This window comes from Rattus rattus, chromosome 5 (genome assembly GCF_011064425.1).
Source record: "Rattus rattus isolate New Zealand chromosome 5, Rrattus_CSIRO_v1, whole genome shotgun sequence".
Classification (NCBI taxonomy): domain Eukaryota; kingdom Metazoa; phylum Chordata; class Mammalia; order Rodentia; family Muridae; genus Rattus; species Rattus rattus.
The window spans coordinates 96,678,050-96,703,832 of NC_046158.1; the positions used below are offsets into that span (position 1 = coordinate 96,678,050).

Sequence of the window (25,783 nt, forward strand, 5' to 3'; positions counted from 1 at the left end):
TTATTAATTTATTATATATAAGCGCACTGTAGCTATCTTCAGACACACCAGAAGAGGGTATCAGATCTCATTACAGATGGTTGTGAGCCACCATGTGGTTGCTGGGATTTGAACTCAGGACCTCTGGAAGAGCAGTCATTGCTCTTAACCACTGAGCCATCTCTCCAGCCCAGTGAATGTTCTTAATAATCCCTCCGACACAAGGTCTTTCTGTGTAGCCCTGGCTATCCTAGGACTCTTTCTATTTACACTGCGCTTCCTCTAGTCAGACAGGTCATATTCAAAAAGGGGAAGGAGTGGGACAAGGGCGAGCTCTCAGGTTGCTACCAAAAGTAGGATCATGGCCAGGCCCCTCTGCTGGCTGGTAGCTTGTGCAGGGGAGATATGCCCTTCCCAACCCCTTGCCCCTCACAGGAGGGTAGCTGGCCCCTAAGGTATGAGCAGGAGAGCTGGCCTCACCCTTGCTGGCTGTAGCATTGGGTGGGCTAGCCTGGGTAGTGCTGGAGAGCTCACCCTGGCAGTGTGGGTGCAGGAGAGCTAGCTGGCGAACCAATTCAGATACCACCCAGGTCCAGATCCAGGGCTTTGGGTTGGCTCACCCCAACATCTAGCCCATCTGTGAACTGCTGTAGATGTGATGGGGCTGGTCCTGCACATCCAAAGCTGCAAGGTGCATGTGACACAGGGCAACAACAGGATATTGTGAGGAGTCCCAGTGAGGATCCAGTATCGATAGCATAGCAGAAGCCAGAGAGACCAATGACTCATTTAAATAAACATTTGCAAGCAAAGCTGTGTGGACGAAGGGGTAAACCGTGTGACACACTGTGACGCACTACAGTTTCCATGATGAGGCGATTCTTACTGTTTGCTTTTGTCTTTTTTCTTTTGGTTGGGAGTCTGCAAGGGCAGAGGGAAGAAGGGAGACAATTGGGATAGGGGTGTCTGATATAAAATCCATAAAGAATCAATAAAAAAGTAGGGTCAAGATAACCTGCCAGATAAAAAGGAAAGGGCACTGGGCACTCACCAATAATCCCATCACCTGGGAGGCAGACACAGGCAGAATCTCTGTGAGTTCAAAACCAACCTGACTTACAGGGTAAATTCTAGGCCAGCCAGGGCTCACTGTACAGTGAGAGCCTGTCTCAAATTAGATAAATAAGGCACAGAATTTGAGAATTTGGGAGGCTGAGGCAGAGGATTACCATGAGTTTGAGGCCAGCCAGGGCTATACTGAAAAATTTTGTCTTGAATGAACCAAAAGTAAACAAAGAATTGTTTAACTCTTTAAGAATGGAAACATTACTATTGCTAGGCATTTACTGATCTTCTGCATACCTCATAGGACGCTCAATGGACTCACCTACAACCTAGCACATGACATGGAGAATAACATCTGGATGGCACCAAGTCCTACTCCCACTGCACTCCAGTAAAAATAAACCTCACTGCCCAAATATAGAGTAGTTAGAAGGACCACGTTTCACAGAAGAGGCAGTCTATTTGGCATTAAAAATAGACACATTTTGGCTTCCTCAATAGCTGGCCATTAGCAATGTGATTTTCAAATGGAAACAGATAGAAATGAGACACTCACACATCTGGCCTGACTCAGCTATTTAAGAAGCCTACACAGGGTTTATGCAGTGGTGGCATGTGCCTTTAATTCAGCACTCGGGAGGTAGAGGTAGGAAGATCTCTGTGAGTTTGAAGCCAGCCTGGTCTACAGAGTAAGTTTCAGGACAGCCAAGGCTACACAAAGAAACCTTGTTTCAAAAAAAAAAAAAACCTAACTAACTAACTATGCTACATAGAAAAGTACAGTGCCCATGTGGGCCTCAGTTTACTGATCTGTAAAACAAAACAGTAAGAAAAGACCAAGTTGCCACGTTCTACAGAGTAGGACATCTATGGATCGCTAAAGTCTTCACAGGCAAGGCCAGCTGCTCATAGCTAAACAGGACCCACAGCAGGTCTTCCTGAAGGACCTACAGAACTCTCGTCAAGAGCTGGAAATCACCTTTTAGAGTCTCACACATACACAAGAAAAAGTCAACCAAGAAGTCCCTATGCACCAGCACATGACTCTGGCAGGCTACTTCCTGATTAATTATGTAAGTAATTTAAAACAGAATCTTACTACGCAGCTTTTGGTGGTCTAGAACTCTCTATGTAAATGAAGCTAGCTAGCTTCTGCCTCCCATGTTCTGGGAATAAAGGTGTATGCCACCATGTCCAGGTTGCCTCTTATCTTTTCAAACAATTCTGGATGTGTGGCAGATACATGTGTGCATGTATGAGGGAAGGCATACATACAGGCTGGAGGTCAAAGTTGGGGTGTCTGCTATTACTCTATACTTTATACATGTGTTTTAAAGATTTAGTTTATTATCTGTTTATGTGGGGGCATGAGGCACACGAGCATGAGAGGCCACAGACATTGGGTCCCTCAGAAGTTGGATCATAGGCAGTTGTCAGCTGCCCAATGTGGGTAGTGGGAACCAAACTCAGGTACTTGGGAAGAGTAGCCAGCACTCTTAACAACTGATATATCTCTCCAGCCACTAATTTTTCATCTACTTTTTTGAGACAGGGTCTGTCATTGAACCGGAAGCTTATCAATTAATTTACGAGTGGCTGGCCAGACAAGCCCCTGGGATCTTCTGCCCCTGGCCTTTGGAATGGGTCCTTAAGAGCCACACTTAGAGCCAATCGGTGGCTGGAGGTGGCTGGGGGTGCACACCTTTAATCCCAGCCACTCAGGAGGCAAAGGCAGGCGGAAACTCTGAGTTGGGGTTAGCCTGGTCTACAGAATGAGTTCAAAGACAGCCAGAGCTATCCCCATCTTTGTGAACTGGGGATTGAACCTGAGGCCTCATGCCTGCTTGCCTCTACCACCAAGTAATGTTCTCCAGTCCTTTGCTTTTATAACAGGGTCCTGGACTCTAGAGCCCAGGCTAGGAATGTGCGATCTTCCTGCCTCAGTCTCCCAACCAGCTGGGAGCATAGCTGCCTATGCTACCATGTTACCCTGATAAAAAGGAACCCAGGCTTCAGCTTGCCAGGGGGGATGGGTTGCGTGTCAAAAGGCAGGAGGCTCATCTCCACCACAGAGGCTGCCACTGCTAGGAGCGAGAAGTGGCAGGGCCTGTGGCACATTCCCTTCAAGGCTTTGAGGCCAGCAGAGCCAGGGAGTAAGGGAAGGTTGAAGTTCTATTACTGGCAAGGTCATTCAGCAGGCGGAGACCAGAGCATGGACCCAAAGCCAGGCTGACCTCCCCAAAGCCCCTTTGTCCTGAGGCACTGGGCTTCTGTGGTCCTGCTACTGTGCAGCTAGACTGTTCTTCCCAACTCCAAGAAGTGACAGACGGTGACAAGAGTCCAACATCTCTGTTGGTAACTCGGGATATCAGGGCAGAATCACGTTACGAGTGATTGACGCTCGCTCTTGTGTTTTTAACACACCTTAGGAAAATAAAGAACAGACTGATTTAAATGGTTTTATTAAAAACGGTACCACTTGATGGGTGAGAGGGTATTTACACATGTATACACATAAAGAACCAAAACAGTCAAATATTATATACAGGTTAAAACATAACAGTCCCCATTCCTTTCCTTAAGGCAGAAATGCCCAGACCCCATGACAACTGAACTGGGGATGGAGGAAATGCTACATCTCACTGGGTCTCCCCATGTCACTTCCTGTGGACCCAGAGATGGGGTGGACATCAGACAGCTGTAGAGAGAGGGGCAGTGCAAGCTGGGGGCCACGTATCTCATAGCACCTTGGCCAAAGTTGGGCACGTATGGAAGAGACCAGCTTTGTTCTGCTGTTCCTGTGAGGCTCTGTCCCCTAGGCCTGCAGCCCACAGGGAGCCAGAGAAAGTTTAAATGCCTGTGGCTCCACCCTGTGTCCCTCTGGGTCCAGCCAGGGTATGAGGCCAGGATAGCCTGCCTCCACAAGTCCTATCTTCACAGAGTCAGTTTGCTCCGCTGGGGGAATGGTGGCCACAGTACTGATTCCCCCAAATCCTGCAGAGCCACGAAGGCTGAGGTCTTTTGCTACTCCATGCACCCGTACCCACTCCCTCTCAAGTTCCCAGAAACGGAAGCTCTCACCAGAATATTCTCCTCACTGACCAGGACGGTCACAGTGACTTCACTACTTAGTTCCTGGAAAGCTTGGGGCAGACAGAGGCCTTGGCTAGACTGTCCCCAACACCCACTCCCTGCCATGCTTGGGGTTGGGCTTGGGTTTCGTGGCTGGGGCAGCAAGGCAGGCCAGCTGGGCCTCTCTGGACCCTGGAGACAAGCTCTGCCACACAGCTCTGGACACAGCCCATCCCCTGGGGCCTGAAGGAGGTCACCGGGAGGTGATCTTTTTCCACCTCTGATTGAGCAAGACAAGGCCACTGGGGACAACTGAACAGCACAGCCAAACTTTGAAACAGAGAGACAGGGCCAGGCACAGTGCCCACCCCCCACCCTCCTGTGTACCACCCCAGCCTCCCCGGGGGAATCAGTGACTGGACTGGGGGGATGTTCCCCTCCAGATCTGTTCACTGGCTTTTAGAAATGCCCCTGGGGATTGTGAATTAGGAGATCAGTTCGGCCCCTGAATATGGGGCTTCTGTTCCTCTAGGCTATTTCGACACTGAGTTTTCCAGCCCCTCTCCCACCCCCATCCTCAGCACACCACAAAAGCCCTGCTGCCTTCAGCTGGTTACAGGTCACCACACAGGTCAGACCTTCCCTCCCTCTGAATCTGAATCTCCACTCTTCACTAGAGACAGCCAGGCTCCTGGAGTTGGGGAGAGGCAAAGAGGAGGGGCTGTCCTGGGAGACTCTAAAGCCAATTCACCAGGCAGAGATCACTGGCCAATTAGAGCAACCAGCCAGGGGGAACCTCTTGCCTCCTTGAGCTGGGCTTCCAGCTGCCTCCTAGATCTTGGGGTGGTGGGGTGGGGGTGGGGGGAGGGAGCATATTTTTATTTATTTATATTTTCCAGTCCTGGGATCTATCCAAGGGTCTCTTGACTGACAGGCAAGCCCTTTATCTCTGAGCTTCAACTCCAGCCTGGATTCAGGTTGGTGGAAGATAAAAGAGGGTTTAAGTTTCACCCTGGCTTGCCCAAGTTAGTGAGGTTGGTCCTAGTTCGGCCCAAAGTGAAGACAGTGCATTCTGACCAGCTTCTGCCTGGTCCCAGGCTCAATGTTCAGGTCAAACTCTGGGCTCAGTTCTCAGGCCACAGGGTACCCAGCCTGCACCTGGCAAGGTTGCTGAAGCCGACAGCTAAGTCTTAGCTCAGATGGAAAGTCTACTAAGTCAGGTTAAAGGTGACTGATGTACAAGGTTCTGTATGGGGAAGGGCACACATGTACCACCAAGAACATACCAGAAGCCTGCCTGCCTGCCTGCCTGTCCTAGCCTTGATTCAGGAAAGGGGCAGACCACATATGTCCCACACACATCTAAACGGCAGAGGGAGTGGGATGTAGGAAGGCTGGGCTTCACAATAATTAGTGTGCCTTGGAACCAGTCTTCATATTCATTTCTTGGATCCCCTCTCCTTGCAAACAGGAACCCACTTTCTTAGCAGACGAACCATGGTATACACCCTGAGAAAATGACTGTGGCCAAGAAGAGGTAATATCTCCAGGTCATCTGAGCAGAAAAGCACAAAGGCTTGTACGCATGCTTTAAGGTCCTCCTCGGGACCACCGAGAGCACACACAGTACCTCTGTGCAAATTAGGAAGCCATCCCTAACTCTGGGCAGACCCAGCCCACATCAGGATGTGCAGCCTAGAGAGCAGAGCACAGGCTGGACTTCAGCCTCTAGGAGCCCTCTCTGTAGGCAGCCTTGTGCCGTGAGAAACCTGCCCAACTGTACGCCCAGGAGACCAGGTGCCCTTCTATGGTACTGAAGCCCCCAGCCCTCTCTGCAGAAACTGGAGTCACTGGGCTTGTTCAATTCGAGAGTCTACTCTGAGTTTCTCCTCCAAGTTCCTGGAATGACCCCGTGGTCTCCTTTGCTCAAGGAAGCCATCTTTTCTTTGAGCCTTGGCTCCCCTTCATTTTAGCACCAATGTCTTTCCTTACACACATAAAAGTTAGGACTTGATTTCTAAGATCAGCTGCTTATCGTTGCCTCCCTGAGCGCTGCGTCAGGGAGAGAAGGAAGAAGGTCGGAGGCAGCTGAGATCCTTCTAGAACTCTCCCTTCTGGCCTAGCTGAAAGCTGAAGGAAGAAGATTCGAGATGTGTCAGTTCTCGAGTCGGCAGGTCCCATAGTCACGTCTGCTCCTTCCAAAGTCGCTTTTCAGCTGACAAAGCCACTGTCCTCGCTTCTTCCTGTATCCCACTAGGTACAGAAAAGGAATTGGGGTGAGGGGGAGGAGGTACACGTTTCCAAGGAAACCAAGAGGTCTAGGATTCCCCTGGGACCGGTTTATCAGTGGGATGACTGCTTGGTTCCCACGCCCCCAGCAAGCCCACCGCATCTCGGAGCGCTGCTGCTGATCTGGACGCAGTCCAATCCAGTCCAGTCATTGGCAGAGTCTTTTGAAAACAAAGCTGATGAAGTCACGGGCCGCTGGTACAACAGCATGGTGGTAACTGGCTACTTGGCTCCCACGTGGGTGACACTCAGGCAGCAAAGGTGGCAGCAGTTTGCACCCTTGGGACCAATCCAGGGGTCTCCATGTAGGACCGAGTCAGACTTGAAGCCTATTAAGCTTGATTCATTTTTGTGGCACCTTTGAGGGGTTCTTGGTGAATTCCAACCCTCCCTGAGGTCTTCTGGAGGTTGACAGCGACTGAGTAAGAATCCCTGAGCCCATGCGGTGGGCACTGGCTGTGCCAAGTGGGAACCCAGATGTAAAGCTAGCTAGCCGAGGCATGGCTGTCCTTAGCCAGAAAGCTCCCAGGCAAGATCCTGGTGGGTTAAAGCCATGATTCCGTCAGGCACGCACGAGGCAAGACTGGCACATCTGATGGTACTGGGAGCCTCACCTGACGTAACCAGCTCCGGCAGCAAGCCTCAGTTCACTTCCTGGAGAACATCGCCAGTTGGTCATCTTCAGAGCCTTAGGAACTCTACCAGCAGACACAGCTGCCTCTCCTTCAACAGTGTTTGACAAAGGCCCCCATCCCCAGGAGACGTTCTGAACGGGGAAAAAAGATCCCTGGGGTATGTAATATGTACACATGGAAAGAAAATTCAGAATGACAAAACTTGACAAGACAGTATCTGTCCTCCCAGAATGTCTGTTCCCGACTGCATTCCGGGTGATCCATCCGACAAGGGCAGCCCAGCCTCACCAGGGACCCACCCCTTCCCTGTTTTCTCGTCTGTTTAAGGCCAGGTTTTGAAGGAAGAGGAAGATCTGCCGCCATGCTCGGTCTCGGTTCTGCTGGTGCTGCAAGGGAAAGAGATGACCGTTAGGTGCCAGGCACCGGCTGAGACCACAGGCTCCTCATTGATTCCCAAATAGGCTTCCGCTGCCAGATCGCACGGTGGCACCTTTGTGCCATCCAGCGAACTGGAGGAGAAGGGACAAAACTTCAAAGACAAGTGCGGTTTGGACATTAAAACCACCACGCTGGGCTGGCGGTGTGTACTGTGCACAGGAGGATCAGACTTTCTCCCTTGCTTGCAGGATTTTTCCAGAGTTTAGCCAAGTACTGCTTTTAATCAGATTGGCTCCTGAGCCCCCCCAACTTCAGCTGCAGGAACAACAATCTTGCTTGAGCGAGAAAGACAAGAAGTCCCTCCCTCTCCCCCATTCCAAAGGAATACAGAGAACAAGAGAGGGAAAGGGAGGGGGAGCCTCCATCTGCAAGTGATTTGACACTGTGAAGGTCAAAGGGTTAATCTTCAATTTAAACCACACTGCTGAGGCAGCAAAAATCTGATTTCATCCAGTACAAACACACACACACACACACACACACACACACACACACACACTTGTGTGAGGGAGCCTGCCTTCTCCCCACTTTAGCATCCCCAGCTCTGGGCTGCCCTTTTTATAGCTGCTTTTGACAGTAAGCCATAAATAACCCCTCTTGGAGTGCTTTCCTACTGACTGGAGCCAATTAAACGTTAAGCAAGAACACACTTGAAAACAAAACAAACACAAAGAATGCACACCAGCTCTGGAGGTTATCCCAGGTCCTACTGTTAGGCTGAGAAGCTAGGGGCCAAAGTTCAGAGGTCAGAAGCACAAAGGTTTCTGGCTGGCGTCCTGTCAATACAGGTACCATTTCCCAGAGGCCAGCAAAGGCCTGAAGGGGACAAGGGAGTCCTGGAAGAGGCAGTCTTTGTTCTCTCCTTGTCTGTCAGGGAAGGAGGACAGGCTGGAGCCTCTCCATGGGGTTCTTAGTGGACAGGGGAATAAAAACCTAGTGTACAGAGAGGAGGCCAGCATAGTCTGGACTGGGATTCCTTCAGTGGCCCAGTCAGCAAGCAAGTTTACGTGAGGTGTCCAGTAGGGCGGGGGGATGTGGGGGAGCATCTCTCAGGCAGTCTTTAACCACAACCCCTGTGTAATCAGCTCCTGCCAGGCAACGCCTCCCCACATGGGAGAAGGGTAAGACAAGCAGGTCAGACTCCCAGGTTTCCTGACCTCCTAAAGCTTTGAAGTTCCATCCAGCCCCGGGTTTCCCCAGAGAACCATGCCTGCTGTGGGTCCCCTCCCCACTGTCCTCAGCCACAAAAAGAAATATGGTGTCTAACTGAGTTCCACACAGAATCCCCCACGTCAACAGCAATGGCAGAGGGGACTGTGGCGGATAGGCGAGTGAGTCAGGTATCGTGCCTGCCAAGCGGGCGAAGGGAAATGGGGTGTGCCACGGGGAAGCCTGGCAGAAGGCACTGAGGAGACCGATGGCTTCCTCATGCTTTGTAAACAAAGATGAGCAAAAGGGGGAAGCACACCCAGGGCTTAGCAAAATCCGGTTCCAGTAGTGCAGCCTGAACTTCAGCTGCGACAGCTGAGAGAACTCCCTCCACCACCGTCCGTCCCCACCTGCTGTCTACAACAGGTGCAAAGGTCATGAGTGGAACAGGAGACCCCAGGCAAAGACAGGTCCCCAGAGAGGCCAGTCTGCTGGCACTGTGAATCTCCTCAGGGACCTGTTTGAAAACAAAACAAAAAAAAAAAAAGTGATTTGCAACAAGAATAGAAACAGGTTGTAGTGGTTCCATTCTCCCCATCCCTGTGCGGTCCCCAGGACAACTGATGCCTGCTAGAAATGCTGACCCATAGACCCAGAATGTGCATTTTCAACAAGATCCCCAGAATTGCAAGGTCTGCGGTTCAGTCCGAGATAAAAAGTATTCTTCTATTTATGGAGAAGCCCACCACCACCCCAAACCCTGTGAAATGGACCCATATAATCATGACCATCTCACATGAGATACTGAAGATCTAATCCAGCCATCACACGGCTAGTACGTAGTCAGGACTGGCTGGAACGCAGAGTAATATCCCTACCTATGGCCACTGGACATCAACTGCCACCAGTCATCACTCTGTGCCCAAGAAGATCCTCCATCCTTCTCTTGCTTCATCATCTCAAAATAGCTTAATGATCAAGGAAGGAGACCATCATTCTATGACACAAGCCTGCACCAATCCCATCTCTATATGCCTTGGTTCTCCCAAACTCTACCAATGGAGGTCATTTGCTTCCTGGACCCCCCCAGATCCTCTGGAAGTAAGGCAAGGCAACAATCTGACCCCATCTTTCAGCAGAGTTTAGCATCAGAAAAGCATCTGTGAGCTGATGAGTGGCCAGACAGAATGGCTTACAAGGGGCAGGGCAAGCGGAGAGCACAGTGTGGCATACAGCCCAGCCTTTGATAGCACGCAGCACCATGCCTCAGTGGAGGTTTCAGGGCTCATGAGCTAGAAAGAAAGCACTAAAGGGGGCAGTTAGAGCTTCAGATCAGAAACCAGACAGCCTGGTTTTAGGCTGGATCACTCACTGTTTGTAAGGAAAACATAGTGTTATAACAGATATATGACTTCTAAACCCAAGTATGACACAAGACAGTGTTCAGGCTCCGCCCATGCCAACAGGGTCAGAATGTCCAGGGAAGGGGCCCAGGAGTGCACATACTAAACAAACTCCATGGGGAACAGTTTAAAAATCAGAAGAGGCAGACAGGCTAGACATCTCAGTGATTAGGAGTGTGTACTGCTCTCAAAGAAAGCCCAAGTTTGGTTCTCAGCACCCATAACAGTAGCTCACAACGATCTGTAATTCCAGCTCCAGGGGATCTTTAGCTCTGATGTCCAAGGATACCTGCACTCACATGCACATAACCCCCACACAGGCACAAACACATGCATATAATTAATGAAAATAGATATTTTCTTTTAAATCAGAAGGGGGTTGGGGGTGTGGCTCAATGGAAGAGCATTTGCCTAACACACACAGAGCCCCTGAGTTCAATCCCCAGTGCAGGAAAATCAAAAGAAAGTCAGGAAGAAAGATCTGAAGGAAGTATTCATTAAATATCTTAAATATTAAAAGCAATACATATTCATTGTAGAGATATCATGAAATATAAGATTACAGAGGAGAATATAAAAGCCAGTCATGATCCTACAGCCCAGAAGAAAACACTTCATAATTTGGCACCTTCTTCGGAGCCTTTTAACCTCTTTCCATTAAACCAGTGTCTTGCCCTGGTGGCTGAGCCAAAGGTAGATCCTGCCCAGGTGCCTGGGCAGCAGCCAGGCCACAGACAGGCTTTTGGAAACCATGGAGGTACTTTCCAAGCCCATGGAGTTTGTGACCACAATTGCCTTCGGAGTACAACACAGTGCCAAAGGCTGAGCCCTGTTGACCATCCCAGCAGTGCTTGGGCAGACCTGGACACTGGCTAGGGAGGGCTGGGAGTCCATCCCCGGACCCTGAGCATGCTCCCAGGGCATTATAAACCTAGCCTGGAATACTGTGCTTAGTTTCTAACCAGCACACCCTAAAATAGAAAGCAAGCTCCCACACCAGAGTCAAGATTACAAGGAACAACAATAAACAAAATATTTCTACAAGTCAAACAAAAGAGACTGATGAGAAAGGAAAGAAACAGGACCCGAAAAGAGGCCAGGGAGAGACTCTGCCAAGGAAGGAAATCTGCCTCCACCAAACAGGATGAAGGATACAAAGACAGCAGAACTGCAGACAGCACTTGTCCCTCCAAAGGAGCGAGAAGGAAGGGGGAACCAGGAAAGACTCTGCCGGCCTCTGGGTCTCAGGCACCTGGCCCGGCACCCGGCATTCAATCTGTGATCGCTGAAGGCAAACTCCTGGAACAGGGCCCAGCTCTCCCTGAGGGGCACATGCCTCAGACTGGAAGCTCCCAGAAACTGCAGTGGAGTGACCCAGATTATGAGAGACTGGGAATAAGGTTTGAAACACTTACCCCAAAGCCCCCCAACTCACAAAGTTTTAGACCCGAGAGTGGAGGGAAAGAATAGAAACTGTTCAAGGGAGCTGACTACATGACTCAGAGGATAAAGGTGCTTGCCACCAAGCCTTATGATCTGAGTTCAATTCCTAGAACCCACAGGGCATGACAGCAACATGCCTTTAATCCCAGTACTCAGGAAGCAGAGGCAGGTAGATCTTGATCAGCCTGGTTTACATAGCAAGTTCCAGGCTAGTCAGGGCTACATGGTGAGACCCTGTCTCAAAAAACAAACAAACAAACAAACAAAACCCTAGAATCCATGGAGGAGAGAGGGACTCCTGAAAGTTGTTCTCTGAATTCTATGGCACACATATGCCCCTCTACAACCTAAAACAAAACGAACAAAACAAAAACCAAATGTTTGAGACAGAGCATGAGTAACCCCAGAACCCAACCAGGGGTCAAACTCTCTTCCTGTCATGACAGGGGGAAGGGCACGTGTTTAAATGGCCACTGTGAACAAGACACTACAACTGAGCGTTTGGCCACTCATCCTGTGCAGTAGGGAAGCTGGAAGACATACTGTGGCTTCTCAACCCTGCACACGGTCTCACCACAGAACAGGCAGACCTGCGAGATAACCCAGGTGTCTACAGCCAGGAATCCCTGAAGTCTTCCCAGGTGAAGAGATGTCCTTTACGTGCTAGAGTCAGCCTCTTGTCTGGGAGAGGTCAAATAGTAAAAAGAAAGAGAGAGAGAGAGAGAGAGAGAGAGAGAGAGAGAGAGAGAGAGAGAGAGAGAGAAGAGCTCAATCCTGGCTGTGGATCTGACACTGCTAGGTTACACAAATCAAACTCTGTTTGGTCCCTCCGGGCCTGTGCATTAAGCACAAAGCATGCCCCGGCCCTCCCTGGATAAGAATCTCCCTTTGCCTCTCCCTATCCAGATTCAATTCCTGTCCTCTGGGAGCTTCGAGTGCCACCAGTGTTCCAGAAGCCCCTGCGGCTAAGTCACTCAAAGAATCAGAAAAAGTGGTTTGCAAAAGATCTAACACTTGAAGAGCAAATTTGCCAAACAGCAATTTGTCCCGTGTCAGACTCAGTGTTTTTGTCTGGGTCATGGGACAGACAGGTATTACCAACCCTGTTCTTCAGATGGGGATGCAGGGTCTCAAAAAAAAAAAAAAAAAAAAATCATCCCAAGCAAATTTGATGAGTTACTCAAACCCCTGACTTCTGGATTCCAAGCTATTCCTTTTAAAAATGAAGGAAGAGAGCGAAGGAGGGAGGAAGGGAGGGAGGGAAGAAGGGAAGCCCGGGAAGGTTAAAAGCACTTGCTGCTATTCTTACAGAGGACCTAGGTTCAATTCCCAGCACCTACATAATGGCTCGTAACCAGCTCCAGGGGAGTGGCTGCCCTCTTCTGGCCTCCGAGGGCAGTAGACAACTGCACCCATGTGCTGCACAGACATTACCTGTACAGGTGGAGACAAGAAACGTGCTCAGTTATTTACAGTACTGGGGCTCAAACTTGCCTTGGGCATGCTAGGCGAATAAGTACTCTATCTCGGAGCAGTCTCTCCAGTCCTGTAAAGCTTCCCTTTCCTAACTATCTACGGTGTCAGGCAGGCAGGGGGTACACACCTTCAGTCCCAGCACTCAAGAGGCAGAGGCAGGCAGATCACTGAGTACAGGGTCAGCCTGATCTACAGAGCTAGTTCCAGGACAACCAGAGCTATACAGGAAAATCCTGTCTTGGAAAAACAAACAAACAAACAAACCAGCATTGCAGTGTTTACTCACATTATGCAAATAGGATTACCTCTGCAAAGAGAACTGCTCCCCTAGTAGGCTTAAAAACATTGTTTCCAGATCGTTAACTATTCCAAAAGGGTGATGTAGCCCACAAAAAAAGAAACCTTTCAGAGAAAGAGCTAACTGAAGATCAAACAGAACTAAAGACTGGTCTGAAATTAGGACCTTAGAGCATGGTTTGAAACCACCCTCATTTACTTCAAAATGCAGAATTGCACGGTCTATGCCACAGAGGGATCTGCACACTGACCCCTTCATTCTCCCATCTGTAAAACGACCCAGGCCAAGGCTGAAGGAAAGAGTCTGTGGCTGAGAGCAGGGACAGTGATTAAAGCAACCTTAGGAAAATTCCACTCTCGGGAAGCTGGGAAGATGTTTTTGTTGAAGCCATTGGGGTCCTGTGGAGCCCAGGGAGCTAAGAGTCATAAGGGGACATAAAGGTGGTTTAGATAAAACCTTGTTCTCAGTGATTTTACAATCTAATGAAGAAATTAGGAGCACAGCATTAAGTATATGAGTCAGATTGCTTAGGGTGACAAATGACAGCTCCATCGTATCCTTGCCTTTGAGCATGTGTTTGCCAAGAAGCAGGGATGGGGAGGTAGAAAGATTGTTTAGAATCCATCGCCACAACTCTGAGGTCAGCCACTTACAGAATAACTTAGGCATATTGCTTTGCTTCTGTAAGCCTGCTTTCTAGAAAATAGGAACAATGGGTCTGGACATTCAAGGCCACTCTGCCCATTACGTGAGAAACTATACATTTGCTTCTGGGCCTGGTGGCAGCACTAAGCGACATGGACACGTTCTCATCACAAGCCCTTCCCTGCCCCAGTAAGCACCACCTCCTGCACAGACTCATGCAGGCCTTCGGACAGGCCAGCCTTCCTATTTTGAGACTGGTCCCAGTAGCCAGAGGCAGCTGAGCTCAGGTTTCAAGGCTTTCAAACTAACTTGGGGTCTGACACCCAGAGGGTCATCCAGGGACCCAGTGAGCCTCTGCCCAGACACTCCATGATTGGCAACATAGCAAAATGAAAAAGGAAAGAAAGAACCCTTGCCAAGGGCTTTCTCGGCACAGGCAACAGTACTAGCAGGATCTGAGAACTGGCAAGGCAAAGCCCATCACTTCTCCAAGGAAGAGAGGACAGCCTAGAATAGCCACTTCTTGGCTGGAGGTGACAGGGCTTCCCCTGCACAACTGGAAGTCACTGGATCTGGCCACTGGGGTTCAAGTGACAAGGCAGGAGACAGTGCTGTGGAACACTACTGATGTCCCTGCCACCACAGCCAGAAACTCCTGACACCCTTACCAAACTCCCTCAGGGTGTTTCAGTTTCCTTGTCTCAGATCAGCTTTGGGAGACCACTGGGCAAGTTCTGAGGAGCTCTGGAGGGAAGTGTCTCCGTTAATGAGGAGGGAGGGAGAGAGGGAGGAGAGCAGGAGGGGTGGGCCTGTTGCAAGATTAAACTGCCATGGAGACTGAACCCCCAGGCTCTCTCTCAACTTGGGGTCTTGGCAGCTGGCTGTCCTTTTTCTCTAAGGGTTAGTCGTCTGGACAGGACAAGGCAGACTGGGCAAGGATAAAGGTTGGAACCCTCTTCTCAGCACACAGGCAGACTGTTCTTGCTCTGGTCATGGAATGTGGCCTCTTGGCTTGCCAGGCATGGATCAAAAGACAAACCAGGCACTTTTCTTTATTCTTCTTTGTGCTTCCTCCAATCCTGTCTTCCCACCACCTCCCCCAACCCCGAAAACACACCAAAGCTAATTCCCGTCCCCATGGCCCGTCTTGGTGGGCAGAGAGGGATGAACTGTCCGGAACTAGAAGGCCTTCTCTTTGGAAGAAAGAACAGTCAGGTGCAGAGTGTGTGGGGAGCTCGGCCTCCAGTCTGCCACACTGATGACTCAGAAGCTAAATATAGCGAGTGATATAAACAGAGCCAGCCACAGAGCAAACACAGGGCCCCCAAGCTCCAGCACAGCCTCTCACGAACACTGAGCTTTCAGCGACCCCTCCCCCAGCCCTACTCTTCCCCCCAGCATTGTCCTGCATAGATCTACTCCTGGGACAGAAGATGGCTTCTCAGGGACACCTTTTCACTCTAGGACAAACTTCAGGGGCCCCTGCACCAGACTGTTCTCACTAGAGCCCGAGTGGCCTCATCAGCCATGGTCTCTGCTCCAGAAAACGACTCACCAACATGGAGAGTATCCTAGAGCTCAGGGACTCTCAGAATAAAAGCTCTACTATGTTGGGTAGAAAAGCTGCTGGGTGATGAACCATGCAAACACCAATCTGGATACAGCTTCCAAAAGAGCTCCCCAGGAATTATCAAGCCAGGCCCAAGCAAACTCCCCAATTCATCATGTATGTGTAGACACACTAGGCAAACTTTCTACCACTGATCTATATATCCTTGTTTACTTTTTGAGACACAGTCTTATTAAGTTGCCCAGGTGGTCTTTGAACTTGCACTCCTCCTGCCTTACTACATCCAGCCTTGCTAGTAGCACATGTTCAACTCTCCAAGCTACCACAGTTTCTTGGGTTTGTTTTCTGCAGTTCTGAGCATCAAAGCCAGGACTCCAGGCTGCTAGGCAAGCATCTAATGCCTACCTGAGCTACAGGCCCAGGCCAACAGTGCTTTGTATTACAATCTCCAAAGGCCTTCCTCAGCAAGCCTGCCAGGTTAGCACGGGAACCTGAGGCTGGATCAGTAAAATGATTTGCACACGAACACAGCCTGTGTAAGTATCAGGCAAGACATTCTTCCCAGATCTGCTGTTTTGAAAGTCCGCCATCCTTCCTTTGATATTACACACGAAGATGGTTCCAAACAAAGGACTGAACATGTCCTTAGACTTCATTCCCAAAATGTCCAATTACTATTTAAAGAATTTCTAAATCTGACTTTTATGAATGGAGACATTCCTGGTCTCCATTCTAAGTAAGGAAAAAAAAATTCCAATACAAAGAACTCTAACCCTCCTGTTCACTTACTCAGTGTCCCATAGTAGCTACGTATTTTTTTTTTTTTTGAGCTTCTCAACACTGTCTAGAAATATCCCTTCAGACTTGGCCACAGCAGACTTTTCCATAGGGAAGGAAACAAGTTACTGACTCTCCCCAGGCCTACACTGGCTGGAAGGGCCACTCACAGAGAACAGAGAGAAACAGAGGCTCAAACATCCTGATCAGGGCAGCTGTGACTTTGTTAGGAACTGAATCTGATCCTCCCTCCTCTGCAGAGAAACTGAAGGGGCCAACCTCTCAGATCCCATCACTGTCATCAGAACGCCAATGTCACTGAGGTATCAGACATCCTTGCTACAGCCCGCCAGCCAAGAGGAAGAACAGAGCCTCCCCATGGCCCTGCACAGAGGTGGATATACATGCATGCTTGAAAAGGCTTTCCCTGGAACTGGACATGGTGGTACATCCGAAATCCCAGAACCCAGGGAGGCGAAATCCAGTTTGAGTTATACAGCAAGATGATGTGGTATCTACCCCAAACAGAAGGAAGGAGGGAAGGAGAGAGGGAGAAGGGGAGGGAAGGAGAGAGGGGAGGGAAGGAGAGAGGGGAGGAGAGAGGGGAGGGAAGGAGAGGGGGGAGGGAAGGGGAGGGGGAGGGAAGGAGAGAGGGGAGGGAAGGAGAGAGGGGAGGGAAGGAGAGAGGGAGGGGAAAGAGAGGGGAGGAGGGAGGAGAGAGGGGAGGGAAGGAGAGAGGGGAGGGAAAAAGAGAGGGGAGGGAAGGAGGGAGGAGAGAGGGAAGGAGGGAGGAGAGGGGGAGGGAAAAAGAGAGGGGAGGGAAGGAGAGGGAGGGAAGGAGGGAGGAGGAGGGAAGGGGGAGGAGAGAGGGAAGGGGGAGGAGAGAGGGAAGGAGAGAGGGGAGGGAAGGAGGAGGAGAGAGGGAAGGAGGGAGGGAAGGAGAGAGGAGAATGGGAAGGAGAGTGGGAAGGAGAGAGGGAGGGAAGGAGGGAGAGAGGGAAAGAGAAAGGGAGGGAGGAAGAGGGAGGGAGGGAAAGAGAGAGGGAGGGAGGAAATGAGAGAGGAGGGAGGGAAGGAGAGAGAGGAAGGGAGGAAATGAGAGAGGAGGAAGGAGGGAACTCTTTACCCCCACTCACATCACTGCCTGCTTTAGGAACCCCAGGAACTAGCTGAGAGCAGCGAGCAGGCCTGACTGATTTCTGCCTATAAATCCTTGTCTGTGACTTTAGGGGAGCAACTCTGAGCCAGCAACCTGGGGAGCCAGATTAGTGGTCCACCTAGCCACACTCCTCAGGAAATAGGTGAGAAAAACAAATGGCCTAGAGGGAAGTATAAGGAATATGGCCAACATAAACTAACACCCAGGGCCGTTTGACACCTGCTGCCCTGGGACCACGACTGGCACACCCAATCTGCCAGCATGCCATCCTGCATCATTGTAATAGGCTACATCTCGATGTGCAGGGAAAGGAGAAAACAACAACAACAACAACAACATCAACGGAGGTCTATTACAAGGACAAAGGGGCAGCTAACGCTCATACATGCAATTCTCCTTCCTACCTCATGGGGGCGCTCTGGATGAGACGATAGCACCATATCTAGAACTGACCTGTACCCTCAAAGAAGCAGCCCTAACCAAGAGAATTAATTTATCCACCAGTGAAGAGTAGTGAAACCTCAGGACAGGGTCTTCTGAACTGTCTCGCCCGGTCTCCTGCATGTCAGAGCTTACTAATGGACAGGGGACTATGCTGGGAAACAGCTGCTGAGAGGCCAGATTACTGTGAATGAAGAAAGAGCGCCTTCCAGATGTATTCTAGAGACGACTAGATACTACGGCCACTGTCTTCCCATCCTCATCAGTATCAGGACCAAACACCATGAGTTGGGCTGAGCCATGGAAAACAACCAAGATGGATTAAATGTGCAGGAAAGAATCAGAAGGCGTCCAAACGTGGACTGGGAGGGACTCGCTAAGCCAAGATTGTACAATATAATCATAGAAGAAATGGGGACCGTGGCTGGGCCACAGCAATTAGCCAGGCAGCCTTATAACCAAGCACAGAGCCACCCTCTTTCCAAATCACTTAAGGGCTGGGAAAACCCACCAGAAATAGCTGTGGCCCCAAATCCCTCTCAGACTCCCTGACACAGAGCATCAGTAAACCAATAACACCCTGTGGCCTGTTTTCAGAAAACTCAGGATCAGTTCCACCCTCTCCTGCCCACAATGGTGTGTCTCTCAAGTCAAAGTTACTATTACCAATAACTATTCTGGTTATCTGAAATTGCCTATCTAATCTGCGGTTATGGCCAGGCCTGAGAGTTATTTGTTCCTGTGATCTAAACACACACACACACACACACACACACACACACACACACACACACACACACACACTGCAAGGATAGGAACACACTCCCACAGGTAGAGATTGTGTTCATTCTCCTGTCTTGTGGCTTTGCCAGGTAGCTTCTGAACCACCAGCAAGGATCCAGCGCCAGGCCCCGCCCCTTCCTTGGCAGCCATTCAGAAAGCCAGCCTGCCTGGGAAGGGTTAAGCACCTGGGGGCCCAGCACAGACGATGGCTGGGCTGTCAAGCAGGACAACCTCCCATCCATGGCACAACGGGCTCCAGCACGAGCCTGCCAGCCGCCGCCTTTGTTGATGGACTCTGCCACATGCTCGGCTGACACGCGATGCTCCGCCCTGGCGGGGCTGGTGCCAGGCTGCCGGCCAAGCACCAGGCACAGCGCCCCGCTGGCCGCGGGTCTGGGGAGACTCTGAGGTACAATCTCCAGAGTCCTGAGCCTGGGTTCCCAGACACAGACAGTGAGGACTGGCTCCCCAGCTGGAAAGTGTCAGGTTTCAACCGGTTCTACCACTTTCCCCCACTCAGGCCCCATCTCAGGACTGATTACTGGTTTCCCACTGTTCCTCAGCCAGGCACACCCCCAACTGCTCAGTTTCACTGCAGCATTCAGCAAGAGGCAAGCCCGCCACTTGGGTCTGGAGAGTTTGTCAAACCAGACTGCAGGAAGCCGTCCTCTTGGCAGGGAGAGAGGGCAGCATCTCCCACCTCTTGTGAAGAGTAGGCAGCTGGAGCTCTCAAGGACAGGAGGACTCATCTAATTGTGCCTACCCAGTCCATCGTAACTAACAGTAGCCAAGGCCAAAACTCTGAAACATAACCAGAGGTCTAGTAACCCCTGGCCCTGGCTTCCCAGCCTCAACAGCCTCTCCCCCTTCCCGGCCCTCATGCCTACTTGTTGCATATGAAGCCGATGGAACTGGTCTGCAATGCACTGAAGCTTTCTGGCGATCTGTACCTCTGCTCGGTGCTGAAGGAACTGTCCTTCAGGGGGCTGCTCCCCAAGGGCTGAGCCTGCGGGGAAACTGGCAGGGAGAGGAAGCCTGTAGCCAGCGTTGCCTGCAAAAACAGAGGATCCACAGCTCAGCGTTTTCTCCCCTTACTTAGCCCATCGTCTCCATGTCAACCCTTTCTGGCCAAGCCCTGGAGTTACTGGTAAATCTTAGGATAGAAGGAAGAGGAAGTGGCCTGCCTTCACCGGGGCATCCTGCCAAACTTGGACAGCTGCCTGAGAATATAAAAGTTGCTACGAGGGCTGAGGGTGTAGCTTAGAAGTAGCTGAATATTTAGCACACTTGAGCGCGTGCGTGCACGCACATATACGGGCGCACACATGCACACACAGCTAGGCTGGGAAAAGAGAAAAGAATATATAGATCTCGCCTTCTCCTCAGTGCTCCGCTCTTGGTACCATGGCATAGTGCAGGGTGCTAACATGTATGACAAACATGCCAATCTTCTGGCATTTACCAAGCCACACTTGACCTTAATGTATTACTCATGGAGCAGTAGGTTGAAGCTCTTCTCTGGGATAACTCTCCAGAGTTCCTGGGTTGTGCAAAGCAGACAGAGAAAAGCAAAACAAACGAAAACCCAAGAGTTTCTTCGTTTTTCTAGTACAGTTGGGGAAAGTTGGGCTCATCACTCAAAGATCACAGCAGCAGCAGCAGCAGCAGCAGCAGCAGCAGCAGCAGCAGCAGCAGCAGCAGCAGCAGCAGCAGAAAAGCAGATGAGAAAACTCCTGAGGCCCACAGAGCAGCCAAGTCGGCTCACCGAGTGCTGGCACCAGAATGGCCGCTGGGGGCGCCTGCCACCTCCTGCCTCCTCCCTCTTCCAGCCCGAAGCAGGCCACATCCAGCTTCTGAGACTCCCGCCAGAACTGCTTTTCCAGAAGTGCCCTATGGGCAGTTCCCTCTGAGATTAGGGGCAGCGGCTCCTCAGTCTGCTCCCGCAGACACAGCAGGATGACCTCGGAGCCTTTACCCTCCCTCCACAGGACAGTGTGCTAAAAGAAGAAAACAGACCGAGTGTCTAACCCTGCCCTTGTGCCAGAGGAGGGCATATTTCTCATAAAACAAACCATTTAGGCCCACAAATGAAGGGGTCTTGTCTGACTTAGCCTTGGAAACAGCCCCTCTCCTGGCACTGAGCCCAGATAGGCCCAACCTCTTTCTCCAGTTCCCCTTCCAAGCACAGAAAGTCCCAAATGGCAACTCGAAGCCACCCTTCTGTCTTTAGGAACCTTCCATATAAGAACTGGCTGAGCTTTTTCTGGAGTGGTAACAGTCACACATGGTTTAACATGCCCTTCCACCTCACGAAAGGCAAATCAGCACCGGGGACCAGGAAGGGCAGAGCCACTGAAAGGACATAGGCTATAAAGGAGATTGCATGGACCAAGAAACCCCTCCAAGAAGAACAGAAAGAACAAAGCAGTTTGCTGTATTGGGGGGCCAAGCTCAGGTGAGGAAGGCTGAAAGCTCACGAATAGATAGCCCTGCTGTTCAATTTGAGGAAGGAAATAGCAAAGAGTAGGTTTAGGAAGGGAAAGTCCCCTCTTTCCCCCAATCGCTAAAGTTAAGAGCACTCACCGTAAAAGAGTCTCTGGGGTTCCTCTGTCACCCCACAAGGCAGCATGACACCCTGGCTTGGGGAGGCTGGGCTGAGGGTCTGGGTGGCCTTGTCTTCCTGGCTTACGGGCCGGAGCCCAGGACCACAGCAGTGGGTAAGCGGGAAGAGCTGAAGCCGACTGAGGGGACAATCCAGCTGGCTCTGGGCAAACAGGTCAGCAGAGAGCAAGCTCCCAGGCTGTGTCCCTGGCTCCCCATCCTCTGGCTGGAACACATCATCTTCTAGTTCCTCCACACACTGAGGTGGCTCCATGTCTCCTGTCAGAGGGCAATGGAAGCATCTGGGTTGCTGTCCTACTAAAGCCAGACCTAGGATTCCCCTTCCCTCCTTCCTTCCCTGATCTTCTGATGTGAGGGAACCAAGCCAACTTCTGATGATACACTGCCAAGGGTGACATTCTCCCCCAAAAGGAGGCCTCTATGGTCAGGGCCCCTCCATACCTCTTCTCTGTACCTACCCACCCCCTCCTCTGACCTAGACTGGTGACAAAGTTTGGCACTAAGGATTGTGAGCAATCAGGTGCTACCACTGGGTACCTGGGAAAATAGGAGAAAAACTTGCCTCTGTAAGTGGCTATGGAAGCACAGAAGGGGACACTTACTGACTGTACACACACACACACACACACACACACACACATACACACACACACACACAATTCCTAAGGAGGAACTTCCAGGCTCTCATCTAAGTCTGAACTCCAGGCTTAGCAGCAAAAACAAGAGCCAGCAATTGTAGAGCAGCCAGGTTCCCTCCTAACGTGCTAAGCCCCACCCTACTGCACATCTCCACCCCCTCCTTGCACAACACAACAAACAGGCTCTGTGGTGTGGTGAGTGTGTCCTGGAACAGGGGACCTAACTTAGTCACTCCAGCTGGCCAGCTGGCTTAGCTCCCATCCAGAGGAGCAAAGCTATCTGCCGACCACAGGTTAATCTTGAGGGCTGAATCAGCCTCTAGCTGTGTCCAGCTACTTCAAATCCTCATCCACTCAGCCTCCCATTCCTGCCGAAGCTGAACCTGAGATAGGTACAATGAGCCTCACAGAAGGAAGTGAAATTCAGCCCTCCTGCTGTGCTCTCTCTCCGTGCCTACACAGCGGGGCTGTTTCTTAGTGTTAAGTTCCTCTCTCTCCACCTGACAGCTCATGAAATTCTGCACTCGGGAGTCACCCAGCAGCTTGAACTTCCAAGCTGACCTTGCCTCAGTTAGGGCCCCTGGGGCAACCAGAAGAATCGGCCAGCACCTAAAAGGTTAAGGCAGTGCAAAGACAAACTTTGTCTTCGACGAACTCGGCTGGGGATTCCAGAGAGTTCTGATCTCCACTTTCTTGCCTTTGGAAGACAAGCTGAGTGGTTTGTGGGGTGAAGTCTTTAAATAAATCTCAGTTAAGTTCAGAAACCTTCCTTTCCCAAACGCAAGCTCGGTGGGGTTCTTGCTTCAACCCCGAAGCCTTACCCCATCCCATCCCTGAGCTATCTGTGGTCTTGTGCCCTCTTCCCTGAAGAATGATGCCATGCCTGCTATTGTTCCGATAGGTAAGGGGTATCTCCAGCTTATCAGCAACAGAAAATAAAGTTCCCAGATGAGAGGACCAAGCCATGTCACCTAGCAGAGCTCCTTCGGTCCTTCAAACACTTCTTTGCAGTAAGGCTATCCCAACCAAAGTAGGGACTCTCCAGAGCCAATCACAAGCAGGAGTCATTGTCTTGGTGTTTCTTTTGAAGCCTATCACTCCCCTCCCCCACCCAGCAAAGCCCCAAAGTTCAACCCTTGCCTACACTGGACAGTGGGGGAGGTGCAGCCAGAGGGTGTGGTTCTGAAAACGCAGAGACCCCCCCTCCCACTCTGCACAGAAACTGCAGGTGGCTCTCCACTTGGTAAGAGCTTCGGAGGGGCTCTGGCCAAAGTCAAAAGTAAACCGGAGAGGAGTGGAGACCCTCAGCTTCCCTGAGCTAAAGTGGTAATGTCCAGACTAGTAGGAAGAGGGCACTTCCTGAGAACACAGCCAGGGAATGCTTTATTCCTAGCAAAGGGCTTAAAGTCCGCTGGAGCCATCCCAGAACCTCCGCGCTCCAACTAGGATGCTCAATATAAACTCCTCCTCTTTTTAGGAGTTAGCACTAGCCAGATACCTTGAACTCGATAGTGGCTAAGATCTCTGAACACACGCGCACGCACATGCATGCATACACACACACACACACACACACACACACACACACACACACACACACCTGGGTGACTCCAGGACAGCGTCTCAGCCTCCGAGTCGTGATGCCAGGGCTCTGCGCCAGGGTCCAGGGTGACGAACACTCGGGGGACTTGGCGCCCACACTCGATTGGGAAGAAGGGGACAAACTCCAGCTGTTAAGAAGAGGAGCCTTCAGACTCCGCAGGGAGGCGAAACGCACCACAACTCACGGCCCCACCCCACAGTTACACCCGGAGGCCAAAGCGTCCCGGGAGCTTGGCAGTGGACCCCAGGACCATTTGCTCACCTACTTTCAACACCGAATTCCAAATGCTTTCCGAAAGCCACTCTTGGAGCAGCAACCCCAAATTTGTGCTCTGCACCTCGTTCCCACATCCCTGCACCCCAATTCCCCGTGGTCACCCCAGATGCCCGCAGTCCAAACCCTTTCCCGGGCCCCCACGCGCTGCGCGACTCCGCTCCCCACTTCCCGGAGGAGGTACGACCCAACTCTGCTTGGCCCCCGGCCGCCCGGGCGCTCACCGGGCTGCGGTGGGAGGCGGTGGCGCGGGCTCGGGCAGCGACTGCTGTGGGCGTGAGCTGGCGCGGGAGGAGGCCACCGCGCACCGCGCGGTATTGTTTCCAAAATACGCCCGCTCCGGGCATCCCGCAAACAGCTGATGAGGCCCCGCCCCTCTTTGCGTCACTCCAACCACTGACCAATGGCAAGTGGAGCTCCAAGTCTCAAGCTGGGCAGCTGCCAGGGACAGTCACCAATGTACGAACCTTCCCTTGGAAACATTATAAGGGGCCGGGCGCATTTCTGACCTCCGCCAGAAGCGCAATTGGAGCTCTGTAAAGGGTGAGGATTCGGTTCCGAATGCAAGCCCCAGAAATGACAGAGAGTCCCTGAGTTCTCCACTAGGTGGGGGGCACAAGACGCCTAAGTGACTTTTGTCTACTTGGAAATGGGCTGAATTATTGCGGGACTTCCAGAAAGCCGGCTCAGGAGGAGATTGGGAGATTTCAGCCGCGACTTGTATAGCGGGGGGGGAAAAAGGAGCTGCTGGTCTCTAATGAGAAAAACAAAACAAACAAAAAACAAAATAAAACAAAAAACCCCGCCCTCTTGCCTGTTGGGCGTGTCTGAGGAAAGCTAAAGGAGAACACGTGTGTCTGCATCTAGAACTATATGACATTTGGATCCATCAAGTGCAAAGAAAGGCCATGTCCTCTCATCTAGGCTATGCAAGATCATTGCTAGAAAGACTCTGTAAGAGGAGAAATCAAAGGGGCAGCCTGGGTAGCATCAGAAGGGCTGTTCTTGGGCTGCTAGGAAGGAAAACGCATCTCGTACACTATCTAGGGATGGGTGCACATTTTTTTTTGAACACCTACTGTGTGCAAAGTACTGGTCTAAGTGTCAGACTTCTGTGCCTAACCTCAATGAACTTATACTCTACTTGTGAATGATGGGAACCAACGTGAATGGTGCTATTTTAGGGATAATATGTAAAGACTTTGGGATAGTGCCTTGAAGAATGGGGAATTTTTCACTAAATAAAAACCAAATGAGGGTTGGGGATTTAGCTCAGTGGTAGAGCGCTTGCCTAGGAAGCGCAAGGCCCTGGGTTCGGGCCACAGCTCCGGAAAAAAAAAAAAAAAAACCAAATGAAACAGTCGTGAGCCGGAGAAGGCAGGGAGCTAGAATAATGTACTGAGCAGATCTGGGAAGCAAGGTCAGGCCCCTCTATTGAGCTATCTGGCATCCTCACCGTGGTTTAGGATGTGAAGGTATGGAGGGCAGGTAGATTTAGGTCAGATTGCAGAGGTACCCCCTGGAATAACAGGATGAGGAATTTGTACCTTTAAAAATAACTTGTTTATTTTTATTTCATGTGCATTAGTGTTTTGCATATGTCTTTGTGACAGCAGGTCCTCTGGAACTGGAGTTACAGATGGCTATGAGCTGCCACATGGGTCCTTGGAATAGAACCTGGGTCCTCTGGAAGAGCAACCAGTGCGTTTAACCACTGAGCCATCTCTTCAGCCCCAAGGAATTTGTATTTCCTAGAGGGCCGGTAGCAAAGACTTTGCAGAAGATGGATTTGGGGGAAAACGGAGGGTGCGGGGCAGAAATCAGCGAAAGGAACCAAACCCTGCCACAGCCTAAATGAGCTGCAATAGACACAAAGCAGAGAGGCTGGGCTCAGTGGTCTCTCCCTACAGTGTGCTCTAAGATACAAACTGGGTGAACCGGGCTCCCAGACTTAACTGTCTTTGGCCATTTTTGTTTTAATCTTTTTTTTAAATTACTTAGGTTTCTTTCTGTTTTTTCTTTTAA

At 50.9% G+C, this 25,783-nt stretch overlaps 1 protein-coding gene across 2 annotated transcripts; it reads right to left on the minus strand.

Moving 5' to 3' along the window:
* Positions 1–3,489: 3,489 nt before the first annotated feature.
* On the minus strand, positions 3,490–24,105 carry Bmf (Bcl2 modifying factor). Of its 2 annotated transcripts, XM_032903920.1 has the most exons (5): positions 23,983–24,105; positions 23,483–23,612; positions 21,206–21,502; positions 19,510–19,673; positions 3,490–7,426 (listed from the first exon to the last, which is right to left on the minus strand). In XM_032903920.1, the coding sequence occupies exons 1-5, from the start codon at positions 24,103–24,105 to the stop codon at positions 7,325–7,327; spliced, it is 816 nt and encodes a 271-aa protein (XP_032759811.1). In that variant the 3' UTR covers positions 3,490–7,324. The 2 variants fall into 2 exon arrangements, with proteins under 2 accessions (XP_032759811.1, XP_032759812.1); XM_032903921.1 differs by lacking the exon at positions 23,983–24,105 and having other exon boundaries at positions 19,573–19,673; positions 23,483–23,576.
* Positions 24,106–25,783: the final 1,678 nt, after the last annotated feature.

Excerpts from the sequence above, each read along its gene's own strand:
- Bmf (XM_032903920.1), bottom strand. The coding sequence starts at position 24,105 with ATGCCCGGAGCGGGCGTATTTTGGAAACAATACCGCGCGGTGCGCGGT. Across the intron at positions 21,503-23,482 it reads GCTGTCCTGGAGTCACCCAG|GAGACATGGAGCCACCTCAG; the intron begins GTGTGTGTGTGT and ends GCCCTCTGACAG. Across the intron at positions 7,427-19,509 it reads ATCGGCTTCATATGCAACAA|CACCAGCAGAACCGAGACCG; the intron begins GTAGGCATGAGG and ends TTTCCCTTGCAG.